Genomic DNA, 25,765 nt, shown 5'->3' with positions numbered 1-25,765 from the left:
TTCATAATTTGCTTGGAGATAATGAAGTCATAAATTTGTTTAGTTCCTTGGAAGAGAGACATAACTTTTATAATACTTCTATAATAAGTATGATGTCATTTTGATAAATTATATTTTCTTTTCTCAGCTAAGACCTTGATAATGTGAGTCCTTGATAGCTACTGGAAGTGATTTCATTGAGAAATGTCCTCTACCAAAGGAAATTCTTACCTTCTTTGCAAAAGTTCCCTAGAAAACTGAGAGGACTTGGTCAGGATCACCCATTTAATATACATCTGAGTTAAAACTTCAGTCAAGGTCTTTTTGGCTCCATCTTTCTTTTCCACCCCATACTGCCTCAGATTTTAATATAATGAATTTTTAAATTTGTGTTTTTCCAGTGTGTTTATTTGCTATTTTTGATGCTATTTTAAGTCTTATTTATTTCATAATTAGTGTGTTACCATTTTTGTTGGGCTGAAGGCTTTTTTGAGAAATCAAATTTCAAAAATAGGGTCTAAGACTGGGCTCCTAAAATTTTAGTGCCAACTTCTTATAATGGAGTGTCATCAATTGAAAGCAAACAAGCAAATTTAGGGTAGACATTTCAAACCTTGAAAGGGTAGTGAAAAAATATTTAAGATTGATTCATACATTAGCTAAGGAGGGAAGGCAGAAGGGGAAAAATCTTCAATACCCCCTCTCCTCTCTCTGAGCAAACCTATTACATCTGCTGTCTCTCCTGAACCCCACTTTGTGGAGAAGGGGGTTCTCCCCTTCTCTCATATACCAAAAGCCCAAGCCTCCCCTTGGGGGTACATTCCTTTCCCTCTTTATTTTTTTTTAAAACAACAGCTAGTAAGTGTTTGAGGGTAGAGTCTTTCTGACTCCAGACCCAGTGCTCTATTCTTTGCATGACCTGGCCACAAAGGGAGGAATCTTTTTGCAGTACATTTTGGACTTCCATGGGTTGGGAAATAAGGAGTTCCTTTTCAGAAGATTAGCATCCTTTAGACTTAGACTACAGACAAAACTATAAAAGCATCAAAAAAGTCTTGTGAATTACTTGGTAGATGTTTCTTATCTATGAAAGGGGAATTCATAACCTAAAGAACTTTGAAGTATTCTTTTATATTGTAGAGGATTTCACACCAATGAAATTATTGCTATCACCCTAAAAAAGCAAGTTAGCAGCAATTCAAGTCTTTGTATCTACTTTAGGAACAAGTAAGTCTATTACATAGATCTGGTCTAAAGATGGAAATCCCAAACCAATTTTTAAGGGGTCACATTTTATTAACCATATTTTAAAATTCAAATATAATTAGAAGGAACAAATAATTATTTTAAGTTGCCTATGCATATACTCACTTTTGAAAACCAGCAAACTATCCCCTCACTGAAGCAGTTTGCAATTTGCTGTTACAGTGTATTACAAATATTTGTCTTGTAAACCAGAGATAGGAAACACCATCTTCTTTTTGATGGGATAAAATATAACAGTTTCAATGTAGTCAAGTTTAAGACTGCGCGTTATAGACATGTATATATCTTAGTATCATCTATCGTATTATATATTTTCTAACTTCTCTAAAGCCATAAAAACCTAGTGAAATAGTCTTAATATGCCTAGAGATCATATCTCTATCTAGTGTTTTAGGAATAAGTTAACACTTTATTTTCCTTTCAGTTAAAGAAAAATAAGAAGAAATCAAAGTCAGAGGTTAAAGCAGTGCAGAACAGTACCCGCCATGATGGAAAGGAAGTTGATGAAGGTACCTGAGCAGGGAAGGGAATGCAGTCATCTTATTTTTCTGAGTTGTATTTGTTTAATGATGTATTGTCTAACTCCTTTTTTCATAACTTTGTATCTTATAGAAATCTGTGACTTTAATAAATATAGATTTTTGTAACTGGAATTTTCAAAACATTGACATTTCTCTTAATGAAAGAACCTGTCATGCTTCTTGTGAGAAGAAGCATTCTCCAAATTTTCAATTTAACCGAATACATTAAACAACTGAATTTCTTTAATTACTCTTTGCTGCTTAAAGATCAGTATACCCTAAACACCTCCCACTTCTTTGTGGAGTAATGATTGTCCTTATTAAGGAGAGCCCCTTTTCTTAAAAAAAAAAAAAAGGTGGGGTATTTTATATATATATATATATATATATATATATATATATATATAATGCTGTTAGGCTCTGTCCCCAAGAAAGTAAAGACACAAGATATTTTCTCTCATCCCTCAGCTTCTAGGAGTATCTGTAGTAAGTTTGACAAGGTGTCTAGAGGAAAGCTTGAGGATAGTTGCTGTTACCTTAGTTCATTGCCAGAGAGGATGTTAGATCAGACTCTTATTTCATATAACCAGCATTGTTCAAATTTTTATTCTACAACCTAAATTTGTCATGATGCCCTGTTCCATTTGTTTTGTTTCTGGTTTTTGTTTTTATTTTTTCAACGCCACCCTTTTGGTTTGTCCTTACTAAATACCTTTTTTTTTCTCCCTGGGGCTATGTCAGGAGCCTGGGAAACTAAAGTCAGTAACAGAGAGAAACGGCAGCAGCGTAAGCGCGACAAGGTGCAGCCTGATACTGGTCCCTTGGATCCGGCTGTCTCGGGGATAGAAAGTGGCTATACAGTAACTACTGAGCAGCTTATTACAGCTTCGTTTCCTGTTGGTTCCAGGAAGAATAAAGGTACTTAGTGGAGCATAAGAGGGACATATTAAAGATGAACTCGTATTCTGAGCTACGACATGGCATCATGAGTTCAGATCCCACAGCTTTTGTATTATGAACCATGATTTAGCCAATATTAGCATCATTGCTTGTTATATCCAATACCTTTAAAAATAAAGCCCAGCAAAGCAAAAACTGCATAGCCTTAACTAAAAACTCATAGCCTAAGAGGAGAAAAAGAAACAGCCTGCTTCCCTCATCTGTATTTCCTTTGCCCCTAAAATAAAGTATACTTTTTGTCATCTTCATTTGTCATCATGGTGTAGACATTAGTACATTGAAGTGTTTTGTCAACAGCTTTCATGTTTAGTGTTATTCTTGAACATTCTGAAGCAAGCATTTCTGGAGAAATATAGATCCTGAGGTCTGATGAATCCTCCTATAAAGGGATATTTATAATATCAACTATGAGGCCATTTGAGTATTTTAAATTTCTATAGCTAAAAGATACCTTTAAAAGGTCATTTGGACTAGTTCTGTGCCACTAAGCATTTTAATACTCAAATTATCCAGTTATCTGGAAGCTCTGCATATTTCTGTCATTTTCATCCAGGACAGGCTCAGAGTGATCATACTAAGTTTGCTTTAGTCTTTGAGTTGTCTTTTTCTTAGCCTCATCATTGTCTTCACTGCTTCCTACTATTACTATCCCTTTGCTGCTCGTATGCTTAGTGGTATTTATCAGCATGAAGCAGCAATGACTCATTTTTGTTGAATTTCCCCAGTTTCACTCCTTAGTAATTTTTAGTTTATATCTATTTATCACTCTCATATGCATGCTCTTTTTGCCAGCCTCTTTAATACAATCCTGTAAATGCTGACTCTTAGTTTCTTTAGGTATCAAAGAACAAATATCTAGGGACTCCAAATTGTACTTTTCCTCCCTCCTGCTTTCCATAAAGTTTATTGGTCCTAAAAGTATTATAGTCATTTGCAAAGTCACAGTGTTGCTTCTGCTGGGATTGTTGAAAAGGTATCTGCTATAGTTCATAAACTATAAACTAAATTTTTAGATTTAAAGATGTAGACCTTAGAGATTATCTAATCCTTTTTACCAAGGAGAAAACTAAGACTCAGAGCTATTACCACCCAAGATCTCTATTAGTGGCAGAGCCAGGTCTCCAGACTCCCAATCCCATTAGTACTTTTCAGTGATTTGCCTCTGTTATCTTTCATTTAACATGGATTAGCTCTCAGGTAGCAGAGAAAGGGTAGTAGAGAGTAAAAAATGAGGAATCTGGACTGTCTAATTTGAGAAATTTCACTTATAAAATGGCTAAGCTGAATACAATTCTAGTGAACCAGTTCTTTAGTTTGCAGATCTCTAGTTACACTGTTATAGAATTTATTTTCATAGTATATTCTAAGTTTAGGCATTTGAGAATTTCTCAGATCTTTAATTGATTCTTGATTAATTAATGGTAGAAAGAACTTTTAGGAAACTTCAGTTTCCTAAAAGTAGACATGTGATGTTTTTCTTGTACGTCTGACTTTCCATTCTTATGTCAAACCTGAACCAAAAAAAGAGTAACTCAGTCCAACTGTTCAGTAGAATTGAAATCGTGTTGTTTCTAAGTGATTTTGACCTATAATAGTTCTCTACTTAATGTTATGTGAAATTTATTTCTGTTTCAACCAGGTGATTCTCTTCTCAATGTTCAAGGTAGCAACTTTAAGTCTGGAAAAGGAGATCTCACCCTTCAGGGTAAGGAGTTAGGCAATCAAGCATTTTTAATGAATCCCCAAAATCATTTTGGGTTAATACTTGCAAATAAGGATTTGAAGGCTTTTCTCCTTCCCTCCTCACCATTCCCACAGTCTTGATTAAAACATAAATAATATCAGTCTTTCGTATCTTTCATTTTATAAGCAGGCATACACTAATTTTTGAGATTACTTTAGTGTCTTGGGATAGATAGAACACAAAGAAAACAACTTTTAGGTATGCACAACTGATGTTTGTGCTGTAAGGTTTGTAGTGCCCTTTGCAAAAATTCTCTCTTCAGCTTTATGAGATGGCTATTATAGCTATTATCCACAGTTTACAAGAGGAGGAAAATAAGACCCAGAGAAAGGAAAGGGAACTTGGCAGTGGTCATAGAGCTCAGTATCAGTGGCAGGATTTTGAACCATAGGTTTTCCTGACCTCAAATATGATGCTTTATATGTTGTAATATCCTATCTCTGAAAAGATTTGAGATTTTAGAAGTCTATAAATTTTAGGAGAGGGCAGCTGGGTAACTCAGTGGTTTGAGAACCAGGCCTAGAGATGGGAGGTCCTAGGTTCAAATCCGGCCTCAGCCACTTCCTAGCTGTGTGACCCTGGGCAAGTCACTTGACCCCCATTGCCTAGCCCTTACCACTCTTCTGCCTTGGAGCCAATACACAGTATTGACTCCAAGATGGAAGGTAAGGGTTTTATTTAAAAAAAAAAATTTTTTTTTAGGAGACAGCATTTTCAGGTGTCATCTTCATATCTACCATTGTCATCTAACTGACACACATACGCATGAACAATATTCCTATAATCTTGAAGGCAGGATTTGTATGTATCCTTACACTTGGTAAGAAATAATAACAATAGCAGCAATAACAAAAACAATATTAGCTTTACAGTTTGTACTTTGCATCTCTTATCTCATTTGCTCTTTACAACTTTTGAGGGAGGTGCTATTTTCATGGTAGTAGGTATCATTTTACAGATGAGCAAATTAAAGCTGAATGAGATTAAATGACTTGCCCTGGGTCACATAGTTAGTATATATGTAAGTCAGGAAATCAAATCTTCTGAATTCCAAGTCCAGCACTCTGAAGACCACTATACAGCTTGACTGTCAACATAGTTGTCAGTTAATAAATGCTTACAAGTTGATTGATTATTTGATTGTAAGAACCCTCTTGTTCCTACCCAGGTTTATAATATCTAAATGTAGCAGTGTATGTGATTTGTGATGCTTTCTTTAATGTCATAATGCTACCAAATAATGAAATTATGTTAGTTTGACAAAGTATTTCCAGTTCCATACCAGAATCCATAGAACCTTAAAGCCAAAGCGACCTCAGAAGCTATCTAGTTCAACTTTCTGTTAAACATTCTCTTATAAGGCAGCTTATTCCACTAATTGTTAGGAAATGTTGCCTTAAATTTATTTCCTGTAACTTTGATCCATTGCTCTATTTCTTCAGGATTGAATGAAAACCCTACTGTAAATGGAGGAGGCTGGAATGAAAAGTCAATAAAAATCCCTTCACAGATCAGTGCAGGTGAGGAGAAATGGACATCTGTGTCATCTGCTTCAGCTGGCAAGAGGAAGATTGAGCCATCTATTTGGGGTCAGGATACTGGAGATACTAGTGCAAATGGAAAAGACTGGGGTGTGTCCCTGGTGGGAAGGACCTGGGGTGAACGTTCATTATTCCCTGGCATTGGTAAGAGTTACTAAATCATGTTAATTCAATTTACTAACTTTGTATTACTGGAAAATTTAGGATTTTCCAGCCTTTAAAAAAATCCTTGGATAGTAAAGTAACAATACTATTTAATAGTAAATTCTCACCTAAGGAATCGCGTGTGCAGAGTTTTTTCAGGAAATTCCTATAACGCAGTTATCAGCATAAAATAAAATTCGGTATTTATAATTTAGAGAGAAATTAAGAGTCTCACGGAAGTGTGAGCATTTTGTAGCCTCAGCAAAACACCATTTTATTTTAAATTTTGCCATTTATAATTTTTTAAAGTTAAAGTAGCTAGAAGCTACTTTAGTTTTAAAAAATGTATTTGGTGCCCTCCCCCCCCCCCACCCCCCAATACTTTGACATTCATCTAAAAGTTTATTTTTTAGAAAGCAGCAAAATTTGCTTTTTAAAAAGGCAGTGTAAAACTATTCAGTTAATACGAAACTCATGGGATTCATTATTTCAACAATCTTTAAGTACTCCTTTTAGAACCCAGATTAAAAAAAAACTTTTGGTGAACAATTGAACTCTCTAGACTTATTTAGGTTGGTCTGTGGAATAGCTAGTCTTCTACTTTTGAACTTTTTTTAAGATTATGATACATAATATGGCTTTGAGAACAAGAATAAAATGTGAGGATAAAGACAAGGAAAGAATCTTGTGTTGATGAAGGTCCCCAGATATCATTTACTTACTAATATAGCTGGGTGGTGGGGAGTTGGTACAGAATAAGTAGCCTTTTGATTTTTTTTTTAATGATCATTTAAAAATGGTGTTCTATTAGAATTTCTTATAAAATTTATTTAATTTTTACCTACTGTTTAGGGAACATGAGTGTTCTTGAAATTGCAATTTTTTTTCTCCATTTAAATCCTAATTGCACATAAGTATTCTTGATAATCCCCCTTTTTCTTCTTTTTCTCTGTTCCTCACAGAGGCATCCCAACTGCTTGCTCTGCATAGTGGCATAGTGGCATCAATAAATCAGTCAATTAATCAACATTTATTAAGTGCTTACTATGTGCCAGGTGCTGTGCTACTGGGAAGAAGGATACTCAGAACATAAATGAATTTTAATTTTAAACATTCCTTTAAAATTACTACATATAAAATAGGGTTCTCAAAATGTTGGAGTATGTATTTATAGCTTGAGATTGTCTTTTAAAATGTTATTTCAAATCTGTGCACATGTTAACATTGTCATTGTAAATTAAGAATATAAGTAATCTCTATTTTGACAGCTTCTTGGTCTGGCAACGTGGATAGGAGGGTAAATAATTCGACTGAGCAGAATTCTGCTCCCTTTTCATCTCTGGCACTCAACACTACAGTTTCTGGTATGTAAAATCAATTTAAGCTATGTTTGAGACATAATTAAACTTTTAAAAATACCTTTCATTTACATTTTTTTTAATTTCTTGGAATTTTTGGAAGCAAAAATCTCCAAGTACTCTCATCAACATGAATAATTTTTTTTTTGCAAGGTGATACCTAACATGTTTCAGAACAGGAAGACTTGGCCTCTCATCCCTCCCCTATAAAAGAGACATCTCCAATTTGTGATTAGGAACCAAGCTAGTTACTTCCATCTGTGATATAGCCCCCAAAGAGTTAGTGGTTGCTTTTCTTTTTATCTGTCTACCACTGCCATCAGGAATTTTTAAAATGTTTCTTTTTCTTTGAAAGAAATCATACCAGTTATGTGTCAGCCCCCCCCCCCCCCAAAAAAGGGGGGGGGAGAAATTATTGTTAAAAAATTTCATTTTAAAATTGTTTTTTTAATTTTTTTGCGTTCATTTTTTTCACTTAAGGGTCTACCACTGAGGTTTCTCAGTCTACTGCTTCTGATTTTCAGTGGGATGTAAGCCGTAATCAACCCCACATCGATGATGAATGGTCTGGGTTAAGTATGTCCTTTTAAAAATTACAACAAAACGTTTTCTCAGCAACTTGCTTTGAAATAACCTTACTATTTTGTGTACTTGCCTCTAATTTTATACCTTCTTTTCAACTTTAGTTCAAAAGAGTTCATCAAATACCCTACTTAAAAGCTGATTAATATGCCATACTTAAACTCCATATTTGAAATAATATTTAAGTATATCTGTTCTAAAGCTACCCTGGGAATTCAAGGACAAAATGGTTGCCTCTTTTTTACCATTAAAAGTACTTTCCTTGCAAACAGTCCTATAACTACTCTAGTCATTTGAAGGTTAGGACTCAATCTTGCAGATATTAAGGAATTTTAACACTTATATGGCAGAACCAGGTCTAAAACTGACTTTTCCACTCTCCAGTAATTCTCAATAATGATGTAAAGAGCTAGACTGCATCAAAAGGCAAAAAGGTCAGAAAAGACCAAAGAAAAATGAAGGCTATTGCTTCCCCCCTCCCTTTGGCAATTTATAAATCTTTTGTAAATCTTACTCTTCCTTTGAATCTTTGTTCACTATGGTCCCTGCCTAGTTGTATGTAGCGGATAATCTTGGTTCATTTGTGACAGTCCTGGTAAATGAGTTAACCAAATGACCCAAAACAAACCCTGTGGGCACATTTACAGAAGCATAGCATCCAGAACCCTGACTGAGATACAGACCTTCTGGTACAAGGGAGCCAGGGAGAATTCTTGGGTTCAGAGACTTGATTGTTTGGTCCTGGCCTCTCATGCTCAAAACCAACCATCACTGATTTCCAACTCCTGCTTCCCATTTTTTCCTTTTTGACCTTTTACCATGTACTGCATCCACCATTGCAATTTCTCTTAGAGTTAATTCATAGGGCTGAAGAAGTAATAAACAATTTAAAAATTAAGCATAATAGATGCTATGGTCTTAATTATCCTACCTCACAGGATCCATGATTTCATCACTGGATACTCCCTGCATTAGTTGTAGATACCAACATTAGTAATAAACATACTATTTGTTATGTCCAAGACTTATCATTTGATGGCCATTTTCCTAATGATGAGTCTTGCTGAGCTGGATATGTCAAGTCCTCAAGTATTCAAAGCCTTTCCATGTTTGTAGAACCTGTCAGAGCCTGGGTTATGATATTTCAACTGTATAGACTCCAAGCTAGGTCTTAACTGGGATTCCTCAGACTCACAAAGGCCTACCAGAGACCCCTTTATTAAATTTGATCATTGATATTTCCTAGTCTCATAAAACCTTTCTGATGCTCATCGTTCTTAGGTAGTGACATTTTAAATTCTTTTTTAAGTTAATTTTTCTGTTCTCCATTTACTTTTGGGTACTTGATTTGAAACACTTATTTAAATCATTTTAGCCCCCTGGAATGAATTGCTCTCCTACTCCCTAAAGTTGCTAGAATGTAACTATCAGTAAAAAGCTCTAATTACCCATAAATAAGGGCATTTTTAGAAAAAGAATGTAAAGTTCCTTTTTCCTTTACATTCTAGGTTCATATGCCAGTCCCTAAAGCTGGGGAGCTTGCCTTAAGTGAAGGATCAAGTTTTAGCAGAAACTTTTTTCCCAAAACTAGGCTTTTCATGTTAGTATTCCCTGCCCTGTGGTACAGCAGACAGAGAACTTTGTGAGAATCGTGCTATTAATTCCCCAGGGTTATGTTTCCTATTCACCATGCCATCCCACAGACCAGGATTATGGCCCCAGTAAAAATGTAGTTAAAAAGGCAAGAAGATGATTGAATATTGAATTCTGTATTTGTTTCATGATCAGTTTTTCATTTTTATAGCATACCATTGAGTGCAATTATGTTCTCTAGTCAATTAACCAATGATACTTTAGATAATTTTGAGGGGAAATTTTAGTTGTGTTAAATGCTCTTTTTATTTACATAGAAAGAAACAGAACAAGAAACTTAATGTAATTAAAATAAAATAAAAATTAAAGTAATGTTACTTTAATTTTTAACGGCAAATAATTTTAATATCATACCCGTGTTATGGTCTACAAAAAGAGGCAATTGTAGCAAAGTAATTATACTTGGTTTTGTGTTTCGACTGGATAAAATGTGAAAGGCTTTTATTGTTTGAGAAATAATTTTTTTTTTAAAGGAATAGTAATATTTGACTTTTAGTAGATGATCAAAGGGGAGGATTGGAATAAATGACTTCTAAGATCCTTTCCATCTCTAGAGCTTAAACTTTTAGATAAAGAAGGATTTTTCTTCTGGTAAAATGGAAACAATCAGAAGCTTGAAAGTTATTCCATTGGGAATGTAAGCTATACACTTCCCAATTGACAGCTACTCCAAGTTCAGGGTCCTCTGTGGGCTTATATTCACAAAAACTCTGGCTGATGAAGCCCTACTGACTTTTAACCAGCCTGAAGAAGCAATGAGGTCAAAGCAAGAGCATTTAATGAAGTGGCATAATATTTTTAAAAGTAGCAGTAAATACATTTCCCTATTAAACTTGGGGTAATGTTGCTAGAAATTTTCATGCCAGTAAGAAAAATAAAAACATGTAAGAAATGTGGATAGAGGGGTACATGTTGGAAGCTCATGTGACCAAGATATATTAATGGAAGGGTACACACACACACACACACACACACCCATGTAGATGATCAGGCAATAAGAATAGAAGGCAAATCATACTCCTTCAGTGATTCTGCTAGTGAAGTCATACTTCCCATTGGTCCTGTCCCTGCCAGATTGTACTCCACTAAATCCATCATTTCCACCAAGCACTACTGTGTTACTCTTAGCCTGCATTAAAGTCTTTGCCTAACTTTTCTTCATGGGTATGTTTTAGTTCAAAGCCAAGGCAAAAAAGAAAAGCAGCTACCCTCATCATCAGCCATCAAACAAAACTTAGTAGAAATTGGGACTTTTTGACTTTTATGGAGTGACCTGTGTTGTTATTTCCAGAGCCTACAGTAAGAGATTCTTAGGCTCTAAGCTCTCTAAAAAACACAGAACATAAATCACTCCTAGCTAAGGATCTGGTACCCTAAGAGTCAAGTCTTTTTCTTTGGACCCAACTTGGCACTGTGTTTGGGAGTATGACAAGTTGCCTGACCCTTCAGGCAATTTAGATTAGCATTATCTCCTGATCTTAATCTATAGTGATTAGACTATATTTTTTTCTTTATACACATAAAAGGGTCATTCACTGACAATGATCAGTTCTAGACTTCAAGGTTTCCTAGTTTTTCAATTCCTAGTCTCTTGAGGTTCTTTTGCATTTATTAAAAAATAGAGAGGCACATAGAGATTTTGCTAAGTCAGAGAAGAATATTGTCATCATCAATTGTCATGTGTATAGAAAGCAAAGCATTTAGTATTTTTTATAAAATAATCTTGTTATCTTATTTTAAGTTATCCAGTAATCCATGTCTTAACATTATAGAAGCCTGATATTTTAGTACTATAAAGAAACTAGAAATATGTTGTCCTGTAGACATTTGAAAGAAGTAACCCTGTTTATATGAATTACTATTTAGTTGGAGAGATAGCACTCATTTGATTCTTCTCTATTTACTTCATTAACTTTCAAGTTTGACCAGGTGATATGTTTCAACTGTGATATTTATAGGACACTGGATTTAGTTAGAAATTTGCTATTTAAGTCTCACCTTTATTTACTGGGTATATAAGCTTTTACAAAGTCACTTAAACTCTGTATGCCTTGGTTTCTTCATTTGTAAAATAGGCAAAATAATTGGATTATCTAACCCAAAGAATGAAGATTGCTTCTTTTATAACAACTTTCAAAGGAATTGAATAAGACTAAATATGGTACATTGCTAATTGGAATTAAGATACACCTGAAGTTTGGGGAGGGGGGGGTCAAACTTCTATCTTGAAACTAAATGGCCATTGTTCAAAATGTCCTCAAATTAATATTTGTTATTTTAGAGAAATTTTAATGAAATCTGATGAATAGACAAACTATAAGAGAACAGAGAATATTCTGAGTGAGGTTTCCTGATCCACTACTTTATGAACAAGGAATGATGTCTGTCCCAAGTGTCCCAGTTCCAAGCTATCCTCCACATAGACACCAAAGTGATTTTCCTAATGTGACCCTACTCAGCAAAAAGGCCTCTTTTTGATCTTTAAAACCTTTCATATCCTGGCTCCTTCCTACTTTTCTAGTTTTAAGGGCAATTTTTCTTGTTTCCTACTTCCTTCAAAACTCAGTTTAAAAGTCATCTTCTTTTAAAAGTTTTTTTTAGTACTCCTACCCTAGCTACTGTAATCTTCCCATGAGATTCCCTTAAATTCTTTGTCTCCCATATTGCTATATTTAATTCCTTATGGCAAGAACTGTTTTCCTTCTTTGTTTCTTCAATATTTAGCAGGTAGTGAACATTTGATAATTGCTTGTCTTTTAGAATGTTGTGTGAAGAGAGTTTGTTTAGGTTGGGTAAATACAAGATTTCATTTCTTCAGTTTAGCTAGAAATGGAACTATGAATGTAGAATTTTAATGGCTTTGCCTGAAGGAAGATAGAGAAATAATGAAATTCATTCTAGCCATAAGGCAAAGAAAATTTCCTGGAGGTGGCACAGGAGTGATTGTAGAATTATCACAAAAGAACTTCTTCAGTGCTACAAAGATCTCTGATTTTGTTAGTAATTTGTTAACTGGTCCTCAGTACAGATTGTATTACTTGGTACTCTTTAAGAATCATTGAAAATTGACCATCTGTCCTATGGTCAAACCTACTGAATAGACAGGTTGAAGGGAACCTTACTGGAGAAAGATAGAGCTGAATGAGGTGTTTGAAAAAGATAGACCAGATAGAAAAGATGTTAATAAGATATTAGTGAGACTTTTCTTAGAAGGAACATGAAGTGGTTAAAATGACAGTGTTGTTAGAGAGTCCATGTACCAAACTGACTTATAAAAAGGACCTTAAGAGGAAAAAGTTAATTGTAATAAGTAAGGTAAGAAATCACCAAGTTCTAGAACCTACCTAGTAGCTCTTGTGATAATAGGAAGGAGCAGAGTCAGGAAATAAAATGATAGAATAACTTGTCTAAAGTTACATATCTAGACAAACCAGTTCAGTGGATTATATGAGAAGAAAAAAAATAATATACTGCCAATATGCTGTTTTGAAAGGCACCACAGTTGGCCTAGAAGTCAGGAAGACCTGAGTTCTGTCTCTGATACATGTAGACTTTGTGGCACTGACTACTAACTTAGGCTCTCAGTATTCAAAAAAAAGATTTTTTTTTTTAATAAACCCTTACCTTCTGTCTTGGAATCAATACTGTGTATTGGTTCCGAGGCAGAAGAGTGGTAAGGACTAGGCAATGGGGGTTAAATGACTTGCCCAGGGTCACACAGCTGGGAAGGGTCTGAGGCCAGATTTGAACCCAAGACCTTCTGTCTGTAGGCCTGGCTCTCCAGTGAGCTACCCAGCTGCCCCTCAAAAAAAAAGATTTTTTAAGAGTATAAGTTACCCCTGGGCAAGTCACTTAACCCCTATTTCCTAGCCCTCACCATTCTTCTGCCTTGTAACCAATACATAGTATTGATTCCAAGTGGAAGGTATGGGTTTAAAAAAAAAAAAGAGTGCAAGTTACAAAACAGTTGCTTTAGTAAAAGGAGTTTTCTCACTGAGAGTTCCATATCCCGGTGAAATATCAGCTTTGATCAATTCCTTTTGTCCTTTTACAAAAGACAGGTATGGGGTAAAGGAAGAACAAGGCAGGGGAGTTTTTACCCATTATAAAATTATTGTTAAGCAGTCATTATAACTCTTGAGAATGGAGCCTTGTAAAAGCTGGATATTTTGCTGTTACTTTTATAATAGAAGAGTGGACATTTACATGGTGCTCTCTTTTTACAGATGGACTTTCTTCTACTGATCCCAGCTCTGATTGGAATGCGCCAGCTGAAGAGTGGGGGAATTGGGTAGATGAAGAGAAGGCTTCATTTCTGAAATCCCAAGAGTTGGCCCATGACGAGAAAGTAAGTAAACATATTGGGGTTTTTTTGCTCTTTTAATTAATTAAGCTTCAAGTTTACCAAGAAAGGGGGTTTATTATGTGTTTTTTTATAATTTTATAATTCATAAAGAAAGAGACTATTGCATAAACCCATGTTTTCAGGGCTTTCTAGCCTTAACTTAAAAATAAAATTTTAACCATTATCTTCTGTCTTAGAATGAATTTCTGTGTATTGGTTCCGAGTCTGAAGAGCAGTACGGGCTAGGCAATAGGGGTTAAATAATTTGCTCAGTCACCCACCTAGGAAGTGTCTGAGACCAGATTTGAAACCAGGACCTCCCATCTCTAGACCTGTCATTCTCAGCTGAGCCACCCACTTGTCCTTCTTAATTTTTGAAGCATAGAGACACATGCCATCATAGTGTTAAGTGGAAGATTTTCTATGTGCCAGTCTGAGGTACCCAAGTACCTCATTTTTAGTAAATATGGGAAATAGCTATTTTTAGTAAATATAGGAAATAGCTAAAAAATTGATCTAATATTCCACACTTCATTGATGAGGGTGTACTTCTTCCAATGGTAGAGATTGAAGATTGTATCCATTCACACTTGATCATCCTATCCAGTTCTTATTCATATCTACCATAATGTCTATCCAATGCACAGCAGATCTTTCTTGTAGTATTTAAACATTGTTTTAAGTAACCCATACATTATCTTTATTGCTACATGCCTGCTCTACATCCTTTTCTGGTCATACATTTCCCATTGCCTTATCATCCACATTTTTTATTCTTTTCTGATTATGAAGATAATCCATTTCCTAATTTCAGGCATTTTCATTGGCTATCTCATGTCTGGAATTCTCTTGCTTCACTTCCTGGGAAGCCTTTCCAAATCCTCAGAATATAGCTTCTTTGTACATAGTTGCTTGCATGTTTTCTCCCCCATTAAACTTTGAGCTCCTATAAAGCATGAAAGCCTTTTGCTTTCTTACCTTCTCCAGGATGTATAGCCAAGTGCCTAGCATGTATTAGGCACTTATAAAATGTTTAATTCAATGACTATTATAGTGTCACCTGATTTGAAGCCATATTGCCTATCAGATAACATGCATGGATATTTAAAAAGATGGGTGGTTTTTTTTGTTTGTTTGTTTTCAAAATTCTGGAAAGGAAAGACTATATAGTTTCCACAATTGAACCCAGTACGCATCCTTCTGGCTTTCTAGTAACAAATTGGTGAGCTCTGTACTGGGGCAGTGGTGTGTGCCCACAGAGAGGGCTCTTGAGTTCCCCCTCTGGCACATGCACCATAGGTTCCTCACCACAGAGATATGGTCTCAGATACCAGTGAATGAAAAAAAAAACACATACTAAGTACTGGAGATTCAAGTAGAAAGATAAGACAGTCCTTGCTCTTCAAGAGCTCATATTTCTATTGAGGAAGACAGCAAATATGGAAGAGTTCAGCTGCAAGTCAGATGGAAAAGTTTGGAAAGCTAAAAATAAGCATTTCACAGAAATAATTACTGCTGGTGATAAGAACTTTCTTTTCTAAGTCTTTCGTAGCTGTGGCACCTATAGAAGTAGTTGCCTACCTACATAGTTGCTCAACTTTCCAGGATTAAGGCTGAGGACATGGGGATAGAAGCATTTATTATTCTCTAGGTTCTTCTTCAGGGTCAAGGGGTAGTGGTAGTTTGACTTGCCTAGCACATGTTATCTTCTGTCTTTCCTTTGAAATGCCCTGCTGTTTCAGCTACACTGACTTGCCTGAAAATATAGAAGGTTGTACTTGATTTGCAACTTGAAAGAAGTAAGGAATTTTATAAGGCATAGCTCAGGAAGCAATGCATTCTAGAATTGAGGGATGGCCAGTGCAAACACATGGAGACATAAGATAGTAGAACAGAAAAGGCTTGTTTTACTGTACTATAGAATGGAAGGGAAAGAGAGTGAGACATGAGCAAGTTGGAATAAAGGTTGGGACCAAGTGATGGGAGACTTTGGAATTTATATTTTATCCTAGGTAAAATAGGGAATTGCTGCATTTTGAATAGGATAAAGCTACAATTAGGAGAAATTTCTTTGGTAACTAGTAGACAAATTGGAGGACAGAAATCTGAGGCAGGGAAACTGTTTCAAAAGGCCATTTTTTTGGTTTTAATGTTCACTCTACCTCAGTTCCTATAAAGTCTTATTTTTCTTTTAATTTTTTTATAAATGCAAACTATGTTATATTTATATATCATAATTCATTCAGCTGTTCCTCAGTTATTGTTCCATCCCCTCCTTTGTCTGAAGTTCTATGCCCCTATGAAAAGAACTATTGCAAATATTTTTATGAGGAACTTTTCATTTTTTTATCTCTCTTGGGTATAGGCTTAGTGCTTTAATAACTATTTTTATTTTTACCTTTTCCTTTATTTGTACAAAATACCCTGGCTGAGAAAAAGTGGTGGTTTAGGATTTAAACAAGTCCTTCTGTCCTGAAACATCTATTTTGAAGGTTTGAGACTAGAAGCTTTAGCCCAAGGATCTTTTAGTTTGGCGCCCTTAGCATCAATGGACTCAGCAGGCTTAGCAGCCTTGGTATCACTGGGCTTTGCAACCTTTGGATCAGACTTGGTAGCCTTTAGTGATCTTGGTATCAGATTTAGTGGCCTTAGAGCCAGATTTGGTGGCCTTAGGATCAGTGGGCTTGGCAGCCTCATGGGCAATGGTTCTGGCAAACTTGGAGTGTCCCTTCCATAAGCATGGATCAAAGTACTTTTCATTGTTCTCAAGGAGCTCTCTGTCCTAAAGCAGTCCTAAGTAGGGTGGATATTCCCAAGGCAAGGAGCCCTCACATTCAAGTAGAATTCTCACTATCTGCTAGGGAATTTTTTTAAGTAGAAGATTCCCCAATGGGGGAAACCCCTAACATTCATAAGTCTGAGAAATTTTGAGGTTTACAATCCCCCCTGATGATCATGGGAGACTAGTCTCCCCATTGATCAATTAACATAATCAATTTTGTAATTCAAAATGCACTTCTAACTATAGATATACACGATATTCAATTTTCTAAGAGAAATTAGAATGGTGAGAGAGGAAATAGAAAAGAAAAGAAATGTTTTGCTAGGCGCATTGACAGAAAGCCAAATTAGGGGTAATCCCTTTTGGCATAAATGTGTACGTTTACAATAAATGTTCAGTTCAATCAATCATATCCAAAGTTCATTCTTGATCTTCTTGATGAAGTTTAAGTTTTCCGGCATCTTTCTGCAACAGTTCATTCTCTGGATATAAAAGTTTCAAGCTTCTTTCTTGAAGATCTTTTCTCGAACAAAATCAAATCTTGGATTTGTTATAAAATACAATCTTAAACAAAAAATCAAAATTCTTGGATTTTTATAAAAATACAATCTCAAACAAAAAATTCAAAAATTCTTAGATTTTAAATTAAAATACAATCCCCCCTGAAGTAGGTGTTAACAAACATTCAGTTCAACTCAGAATGCAATGTTGAGTTATGGGGGTGTATTAGTCAATTATCAAAAGAATAGAAAAATAATCAAAAACATAAGAAAAATTCAAAATAGACCTTTTATAGGTCCAATATAAAGTAATTTCTATCCCACAAGTCTGTAGGACAGAATGCAGTAATAGTTCACTTAGTCAATTGTAGCCAAGACTACAGGAAGTTGCCATAATATAAGAAAGAACAGTAACTAGAATTCTATTTTGATAGGGAAATGTCATTCCCTTGTCTGACTTTTTTGTCATTCTCAGGGATATAGGGAGCCAGCATGATAGTCAAACTTTGTACTTGTATGAGTACTTTGTAAAGAGTGTAGATACAAGGAAGTCCTACGACTTAACATATGTCAAGCGTCGCAACCTCAAGTCTCACATTAGTATTTCATGTGTGCTCTTTTTTGGCACTATTCAGATTAAGTCTGCTCCTTATTTTTTATCCCTTTTTCTGGAGTCATATACAAACATTAATCACAGTCTTATAATATTTTATCAATAAATGGCACGTTCCCGTAGTTTAAAGCTTTTAGGTATATATTGATATTATAGCAAGAATATATATTAACTTCTATTACTGCAGGAAAAAATATAAATATTAATTATGTGTACCTTCAGTACAAAAATGAGAAAAAATCAAATATTCTAATCAAAATAAATAAAAGAAATAATAAAAATAAGGAAAAAATCAGTAATTCAATGTGTTCTCAAAAAAAAAAACAGCATTCACTTGTCTAAGGATTATTATCTCCAATGCATGCGATAGGTTTCAGTCAATCAGTCTCAGCAGAAGATGCTTTCTTCACATGTGAGCAGTGAATCCAAGAGTCCTTTTCTCCAATCTTTATGGATGTTGGAGTAGTTAACAATATTTGGAATGGTCCTTCCCACGAAGGCTGAGTTGCTCCAGTACGTTTGAAATTCTTAATATAAACTTTATCTCCTGGATTCAGGTCATACAGAGAAAAGTCTAATGGTCCAGCTTGTACTGCAGCTCCGGATTCATGAAGTTCACGTAGTTATTGCTGTAACTCCTGTACATAGGAAGCAATAGTAATATCTCCCCCTAATAGTGAGGTATATGCCGGGGAGAAAGGCTTAGCCTGTATAGGCGGATGTCCAAAAAGCATCTCAAATGGTGAAATATGTAAGTCTCCTCTAGGCCTGCTTCTAAGATAAAATAGGGCCAGAGGGAGATTTCAGGCCATTTTAAATGGGTCTCAGTGCACAATTTTCCAATCATAGTCTTAAGTTCTTTGTTCATTCTTTCCTACTATTTGGAGAGGAGAAAAAAGCTGAAAAAGGTTAATTAGCATCAACAAAATTAATACAATCTAAGAAGAATCATCTTCATTATACTTAGAAGTTCCCTGGGCACCTCTCTGAGGGTCATTAGCACCTCGAGTATTTTTTGGACGAGCTCCATTTCTTATATATTGTTGAGTATTATCATTTTCTTCATTTGGAGAATTGTCATTTTCCCAATTCCTATTTCTATAATTCTGGTTTCTAAAGTTCTTATTTCTATGTTCATTATAGTTATTTCCATAATCATCATTAGAATTTCTAAAATTCTGGTTTCTATGACCATTGTCATCATTATAGTTGTTCTGGTTTCTATAACCATTATCATCATTTCTATAGTTATTTCTAAAGCTATTATTAAACTGCGTATTCCTTCCAATCATCTTAAGAAAGGTTCTACATTCCATCATTTTGTGGCCCTTCTTCTCACAGAAGTGGCAAGTTATTGATTTATTTGTGAATTCCCGCAAAGGGGCTATAGTCTCTCCCTTATTTTTCAATTGTCTCTTTAACATTCAATTTCTTTCTTTAAATCTTCCACTGATGAATCATCTTCCTCAGGTCTTTTTACACGACCTTTATAAACATAGGTTGCTACTCTCCTTAGTTCATCGAGGTCCATAGAGTCCCAATTAGGACAGCTAGTTCTAAAGTAGTCTTTTACCACTGAACAACAATTCTTAACAAATTGCCTACTTATTTGTCTAATGTCTCTTTCTCTGGATAAATCAAGGTCCATATATGTATTCCCTACGTCGGTAAGTCTGTCCATAAACTGGGAGGGTGTTTCATCAATATGTTGTTGGGTTTTTTCAAATTTTGACCATTTTTCAGGTCTATCAGAGCAAGCTCTCATGGCTGTCAATAATGCTTCTCTGGCCTGGTTTAGTTTTGTGTAATCTAATTCAACATTGGGGTTCCACTGTGGATCTTCAGTTGGCCAATAATGTTCTCTTCAACCTCGTTTTTGATTAGCCAGAGAGATGATTTTATTTTTTTCTCTCTTTGTTAATAATTCTTCTAATATATTCTCAACATCCAACCAAGTGGGGTCAAAAGTTCTGAATATGTTCTCTAATTTTTTTATAATTAATATTGGTTCCTCCTCAAATGATGGCATATCTTCCTTTAATTTTTTTAAATCCTCAGGGGTAAAAGGTGTATAATGTCTTACAGATATTAAGTTTCCATTTTTATTAAAAGTGGGTACTTCCCTTAAAGGAAATAAACTTTTTAAATTATTTGGTACTCCTGTTTCTAGACTTCTTGCTCCATTTTCAATTGGATAAGTCTGAGACATAGAAGAGTTGGGCACATTAAAAGGAAGGGTTTGTTGTAGTCCCATTATGCCAGAAAATTCAGAGGTAGGATGTGAATTTAGGTTGGAATGTGAACTTAAAGTAGATTGTGTAGGATGAGAAGGAGGAGCCAAGGAAGAAGTGTGAAAGGATACAGAGGTGTTTGGATTGGAGGAATCAGTAATGTATGAAGTAGAGGGATTAAGATCAGAAGTAGAGTGTGGATTTAGCTTTGATTGTGTTGAGTCGGAAGGGTGGGTGGGGTGTGAATTCAGAGTTGATTGATTAGAGTTAGAGATTTCTGAGGCCAAGGGGGCAGGGGGAGGGGTGGGTTCGTTAAGAGGGTTATTGTCCATAGCAGGGTGGGACAGAGATTCTGATATTGTTCTTAACTCTCTGTTAATGCTTCTTATAAAAGTTACAATCTCTCCCTGACCTTCCTCTATAAGGTCCTGTCTAGTATTTAGTTTTTCCATTTGTTGAATATGAGAGGGAGCAATTGGTTGGTTTGACTGAGAATTGAGTTCTTCAAGGAAATACAATATTAGAATTATAACAATCAAAAACTCAAGGGAAAGTAGTATGTTGATTAGATTTTGCCATAAGTTCCATGTGATGAGCCCTTTCAGAGAGACAAGGAATTCTGTATTTATAAGATTGGTCATGGGACTGATGAGCCAGCTGCTAAGTAAGCTGCAGACCAATGCTTTTGTACTAAGTACAAAGTATTTACTGAAACTCCAGTTGTTAACTAAGTTCTGAACTGTCTGTGACTCCATATTTCTAAAGTAAAAACGTGGGAAGCAGGGCAAGGCCAAAAAGTTTTCCCAGGTTTTTCTAATCCTAATTTAGGCAATTGCTAGCCAGGACCTTAGTGCCCTGTTGCTAAGATCTAAAACAAGCTTAATTTAAGGAGAATCAAAAAGGTTTTTTACTCACCTGTTCTTGTAGCTTTAAATTGAAGTCAAGTTAAAACAGAAAACAAAACTGACTGATAGACAAGTAATAAGGCAAAGAGATAAAGGAAAGAGATTTCACAGAAGTCTTTTGAGGGTTTCTCACCAACTTCGTAAGGTCGCCATAAACTGAGATTTCAAATGGTTGAGGTCTTAAACTGTAGTGATTAAAATAGTGGAAGATACAAACTGTGATAGATATAAGAGAGGGTGAGTAAATTTGACCGCAGAAATGTTTCACTACAGTTTCTTGGGTTTTAAAATCAAATATAAGGTGGTCGCCAGGGAAATATTCCCAATTATTCAAATACCCAAGTCAATTGGGTTTTAGAGATTTTAATTAACAATACAATGAGTAATCAAAGAAAGAGAGAGAGAGAGTAAGAAAGGAATAAGTATGAAGGGCCTCAAAGCCAATATGGCCTAGACCTGAGCCTTAAGAGAGGAATCAGTCAGTTTTTTATAACTCACCATAAGATCTGTCTAAGTAAGGATTTCTAATGACACCAGGCCAGCAGCATCTCAGCTGCTTTCACCAGCTCCCTCCTCCATCTGAATGTTTCAGAATCTGATCCCGCTCTTCTCTGAGCTCTTATTTTTAAGGGCAAAATCTCCTATGTCACCTCCCCTAAGTCCTTACATCTACCAATCACTGTAGATGTTTCTAAAGGACCGCCCATTTTGAATTCACAGCTGAGTAGTTTAAATCTCTTGAGTAAGTCAGGAAAAAAATGCTGCTGTATCTACAAATTTCATTAGAAAAATCTTCTGAATAAGTTATCACCCTTTTAGGTTTAAGTAGTTTACAAGTTGCCCCACCTTTATAGGTACTTAGTATCCCATTGTATCAATTCTAAAACAGTCAAGAACTTCCTGTCCCTTCCATAAGCATGGATCAAAGTACTTTTCATTGTTCTCAAGGAGCTCTCTGTCCTAAAGCAATCCTAAGTAGGGTGGAGTAGGGATATTCCCAAGGCAAGGAGCCCTCACATTCAAGTAGAATTCTCACTATCTGCTAGGGAATTTTTTTTAAGTAGAAGATTCCCCAATGGGGGAAACCCCTAACATTCATAAGTCTGAGAAATTTTGAGGTTTACAGGAGTCAGGCTTTGTGATCTTGGAGCCTAGATGTTTGATGCCAACCCTCGCACCTGGATGCTTGGTGGCCATGTTATGGCCAAAATGCCAGGCATTGGCTTTGGAGATCTTGGTCCTGAGGAGCTTGGCTTTGAAGTCCTTGGTGCTCAGAGCCTTAATGGCTTTGGTATTGTTGGCCTGCATCTTTTTCCCCTTTGTTTTTCATTTCTTGGCAAAGTGCATGTTTCTCAGAAACTTGGGGTCAACCCCTTTTAGAAACTCATATCTCTGTGACCTAGGTTTCTTGATGCCATTTTTGTGATTGGTTGTAGGTGTTGTGGTTCTTAGACTTAGCCATCCACTTAGCCATCTTTACACTGAAGCCTATGCTAATGGGTACTCCTGGTTTATTAACTTTTGAGGCATAGTTCTGGGTTGTTTTTCAGAATAGTTGGACTAGTTCTCAACTGCATCAGCTGAGCATCTTTTGTGCCTTTTTCATTGTAGCACTTCCAACAATTGTCGCAGGTGACAAAAATAAACATAGACCTAAATAAGTGGAAATAACTATTTGTCATTCATGTCAGTATTATTATAATTAAGTTATTAATTCCCATACCAATTAAACCATGAAAGGATTACTTTATAGTGTAGAAAATAAAGCAGAATTCATCTGGAACAAGGTCAGATTTCTCAGGGAGAAGTAATGGGGGGGATATGGGAAGGGATGGGGCCATATCGATATTAATTCACAAGTTCTACAAAGCAGTAATCAAAGCACTGTTTTGTACTGCTTGAAAAAATTATAAATGTTGATTAGTTGAATAGATATAGGCCATGTATCTACCTATATTTTATTGTGGCATATGGTGTGACAGTTTTGTGCCAGACCTTTTCCCCTTTTTTCCCCCCTAAGTTTTGTATTGTCCCTTTTCCAGTTTTCTCAGCAAGTTTTGTCACTTAATAAATTTCTATTGAGATCATTATATTACTGTTTACCTCTGAGTTAGTTGTGTTTCAAGTCCTTTTCTGTCTCTGTTGATATAATTGTGATTTCATTTATTAATTGAATGTTAGTATTTTCTCACATCTATTAATTTCATAATATTGAATAAAATTTATATTCTTAGTATAAATCCTACCTGATCATAATATAAAAACTGATAAATTTGAACTGATATTCATTAAGGATTTTGGACTATAGCTTTCCTTTTCAGATTTCTCTCTCCTTAGCATAGATATCAAGAACATTTGTATCATGGAAGGAATTTTTCTTCTTTCCTATTTTTGCAAAGAATTATTTAATATTGGAGTTAATTGTTCAGTGAGTATTCATTTTTGTTATGTTCTTGGGTTTCCTTTTTTAGTATTTCATTCTTTTTCTGAGATGGTTATTTCCTTTTACTTTTATTTTAAATATCTGTTAGGTTTTTGTAATGATTCATCTTTTACATTCAAATAATTAGTTTTATTGATAAAATTGGACATTAATCATTCCCTTTTTTCTTAGTTGTTTCTCCTTATATTCATTTATGATTATTTGATTTTCTGCTTTTAAGAACAGACTAATAGTTTTTTCTGTATCAATTCAATTTTTTCTGTTTTAATACTATATTTTTAAAATTTCTATTTTGGAGTTTAATTGACTTAAATTCACTTGTTTTCTAGGATTTCTTTTTTCCTTTTTGTTTTTTAAGTTATATGTCCATTTCATTGACATTTTCTTTTATTGTTGATGAAAGTTTTTAAAAGGGAAGTCCTTAACCTGGCATATGTGAAACTTTTGTTTTCAATTTGATAACTTTCGTATAATTTCCTTTATAAGCCCATTCTTTTTACATATTATGCCTTTTAAAACATTCTGAGAAGCAATTAATAGATTTTATCAGATTACCAAAACTATTCCAAAATATTTTGGTATGTTGTTTAATTATTGCCATTTTTGACAAAATTATTTGCTTTTTTGTCTCTTTAATTTTTAACCTTTCTTTCAAAAGGCCATTTCTTAGTTTAATTTGTATTGCATTGTAGTCTGTAATGGATGTTTAATGTTTAAGGTGCAGTGAATAGTAGAAATAGATGTATGTTATTCTTGTTTGGTTCTCATTCAACAATCTTCAGAAATCTAGCATTTCCAACTGTTCTAAAATTCCTTTAAGCCCATAACCTTTTCTTTTTCTTTTGATTAAATTTTTCTAGGTCTGAGAGGAGTACATTGAAATCTCATAAGTTTATTCTTTTACTATCTATTTCTTCCTATAGATAAATTAATTTTTCACTAAGTGTTTAGTGCTTTTAATTTTTCACTAAGTGTTTAGTGCTTATCTATAAAGTCTATATTAATTCATTGTTAGCATTACCTTTAAGCATGTTGTAATTTCTGTTTGTTTTAGTTTTATAGTGGACTTGTGTGAGATAATGATCACTATGTTTCCTTGGTTGAATTCATCTGAAACATAAAAGGTTGTCTTATAGCCCTGTCTTTTAATGTCATCATTCTTTGTTTCAAGTATGCTTCTCTTGAGCACTGCATTATTGGATTGTTTCCATATTCACTCATGGGAGACTCGAGTGCCTGCCAATATTTTAAAAATAATTTTGGGAGGGGGTCTGGTTGAGGGGGGAGGAATTTGGGGGCAAATATCAGCATAACTAATGAATGCATTGAAAACGTTGAAAAATATACAATATATAATACCACGTTGAAAAATATACAATATATAATACCTGTGAAACTCCTGCCTCCACAAAGGAATAGGTTGGATGTATCCTCTCATATTTCTTCAATAAAATTGTAATGGATCTGCATAATTTTGCTATTTACTTTTTATAAATTTAAAACCCTTAACCTTTCATCTTGTCATCTTTGCCAGTTTGCAAGGTGTGAGGTAAAACCTCAAGGTTATTTTGTTCTTTGTTTCTCTTACAAGTGGTTTTTTATTTAGCTATATAATGCTTTGCAATTCTTTTAAGAATTGTGCTCATTCTTTGACCACTCATTTTGGGAAATGACTATCAGTCATACTTATTTTTATTTATCATTTCTATACCTTGGATTATCCTTTTCAGAAATTTGAAACAGATTTTTGTTTTGTTCCCCATTGGAACACTTCCTTATCTCCTAAGTACATTAATTTTGTTTATGCAGAAGATTTTCAGTTTCATGTAATCTCTTGTCTTTTCCTTTTATGTTTAGTTGAGAATACTTGTTTTCTACTCATAACTGTGAGAGGCATATGATCTGTTTTTTATATGATTTTTACAACTAATATTATTAATTTATAATTTTTTAAGGAATATGCTTCCCAGTTTTTCCCAGCAACTTTTGTCAAATACTCTCCTAAGAGAAATTTATGTTTTCCATTTTATCAGATACTAGCTTATTATAGTCTGTTGCTTTGAAATCTCATCTAATCTGTCCTATATGTTTTAATGTTTGTTCCAAGAAGTCTCCTTTCAACTCAGCTTCTTTTCTTGATATTGTAAGCCCTTTCTTTTTCCAAATAAATTTTGATATTAAGTTGTATAAAGTGTCCT

General features: G+C 34.8%; 1 protein-coding gene across 4 annotated transcripts in view; it reads left to right on the top strand.

The window, feature by feature from the left end:
- The window catches only part of MTDH (metadherin), a 68,503-nt gene that overhangs the window by 32,070 nt on the left and 10,668 nt on the right, over positions 1–25,765 (top strand). The window contains exons 3-9 of one of the 4 annotated variants that reach the window (XM_056823289.1): positions 1,670–1,754; positions 2,508–2,684; positions 4,366–4,431; positions 5,913–5,990; positions 7,424–7,519; positions 7,994–8,089; positions 13,975–14,096. In XM_056823289.1, the coding sequence (XP_056679267.1) occupies positions 1,670–1,754; positions 2,508–2,684; positions 4,366–4,431; positions 5,913–5,990; positions 7,424–7,519; positions 7,994–8,089; positions 13,975–14,096 (720 nt within the window). Of the gene's footprint in view, positions 1–1,669; positions 1,755–2,507; positions 2,685–4,365; positions 4,432–5,912; positions 6,156–7,423; positions 7,520–7,993; positions 8,090–13,974; positions 14,097–25,765 lie in introns of all 4 variants that reach the window. The other 3 variants (XM_056823288.1, XM_056823291.1, XM_056823290.1) reach the window with 3 other exon arrangements.

The sequence above is a fragment of the Monodelphis domestica genome, chromosome 3, assembly GCF_027887165.1.
Source record: "Monodelphis domestica isolate mMonDom1 chromosome 3, mMonDom1.pri, whole genome shotgun sequence".
In the NCBI taxonomy this organism is placed as follows: Eukaryota; Metazoa; Chordata; class Mammalia; order Didelphimorphia; family Didelphidae; genus Monodelphis; species Monodelphis domestica.
This window is presented reverse-complemented; position numbering and strand designations above follow the sequence as displayed.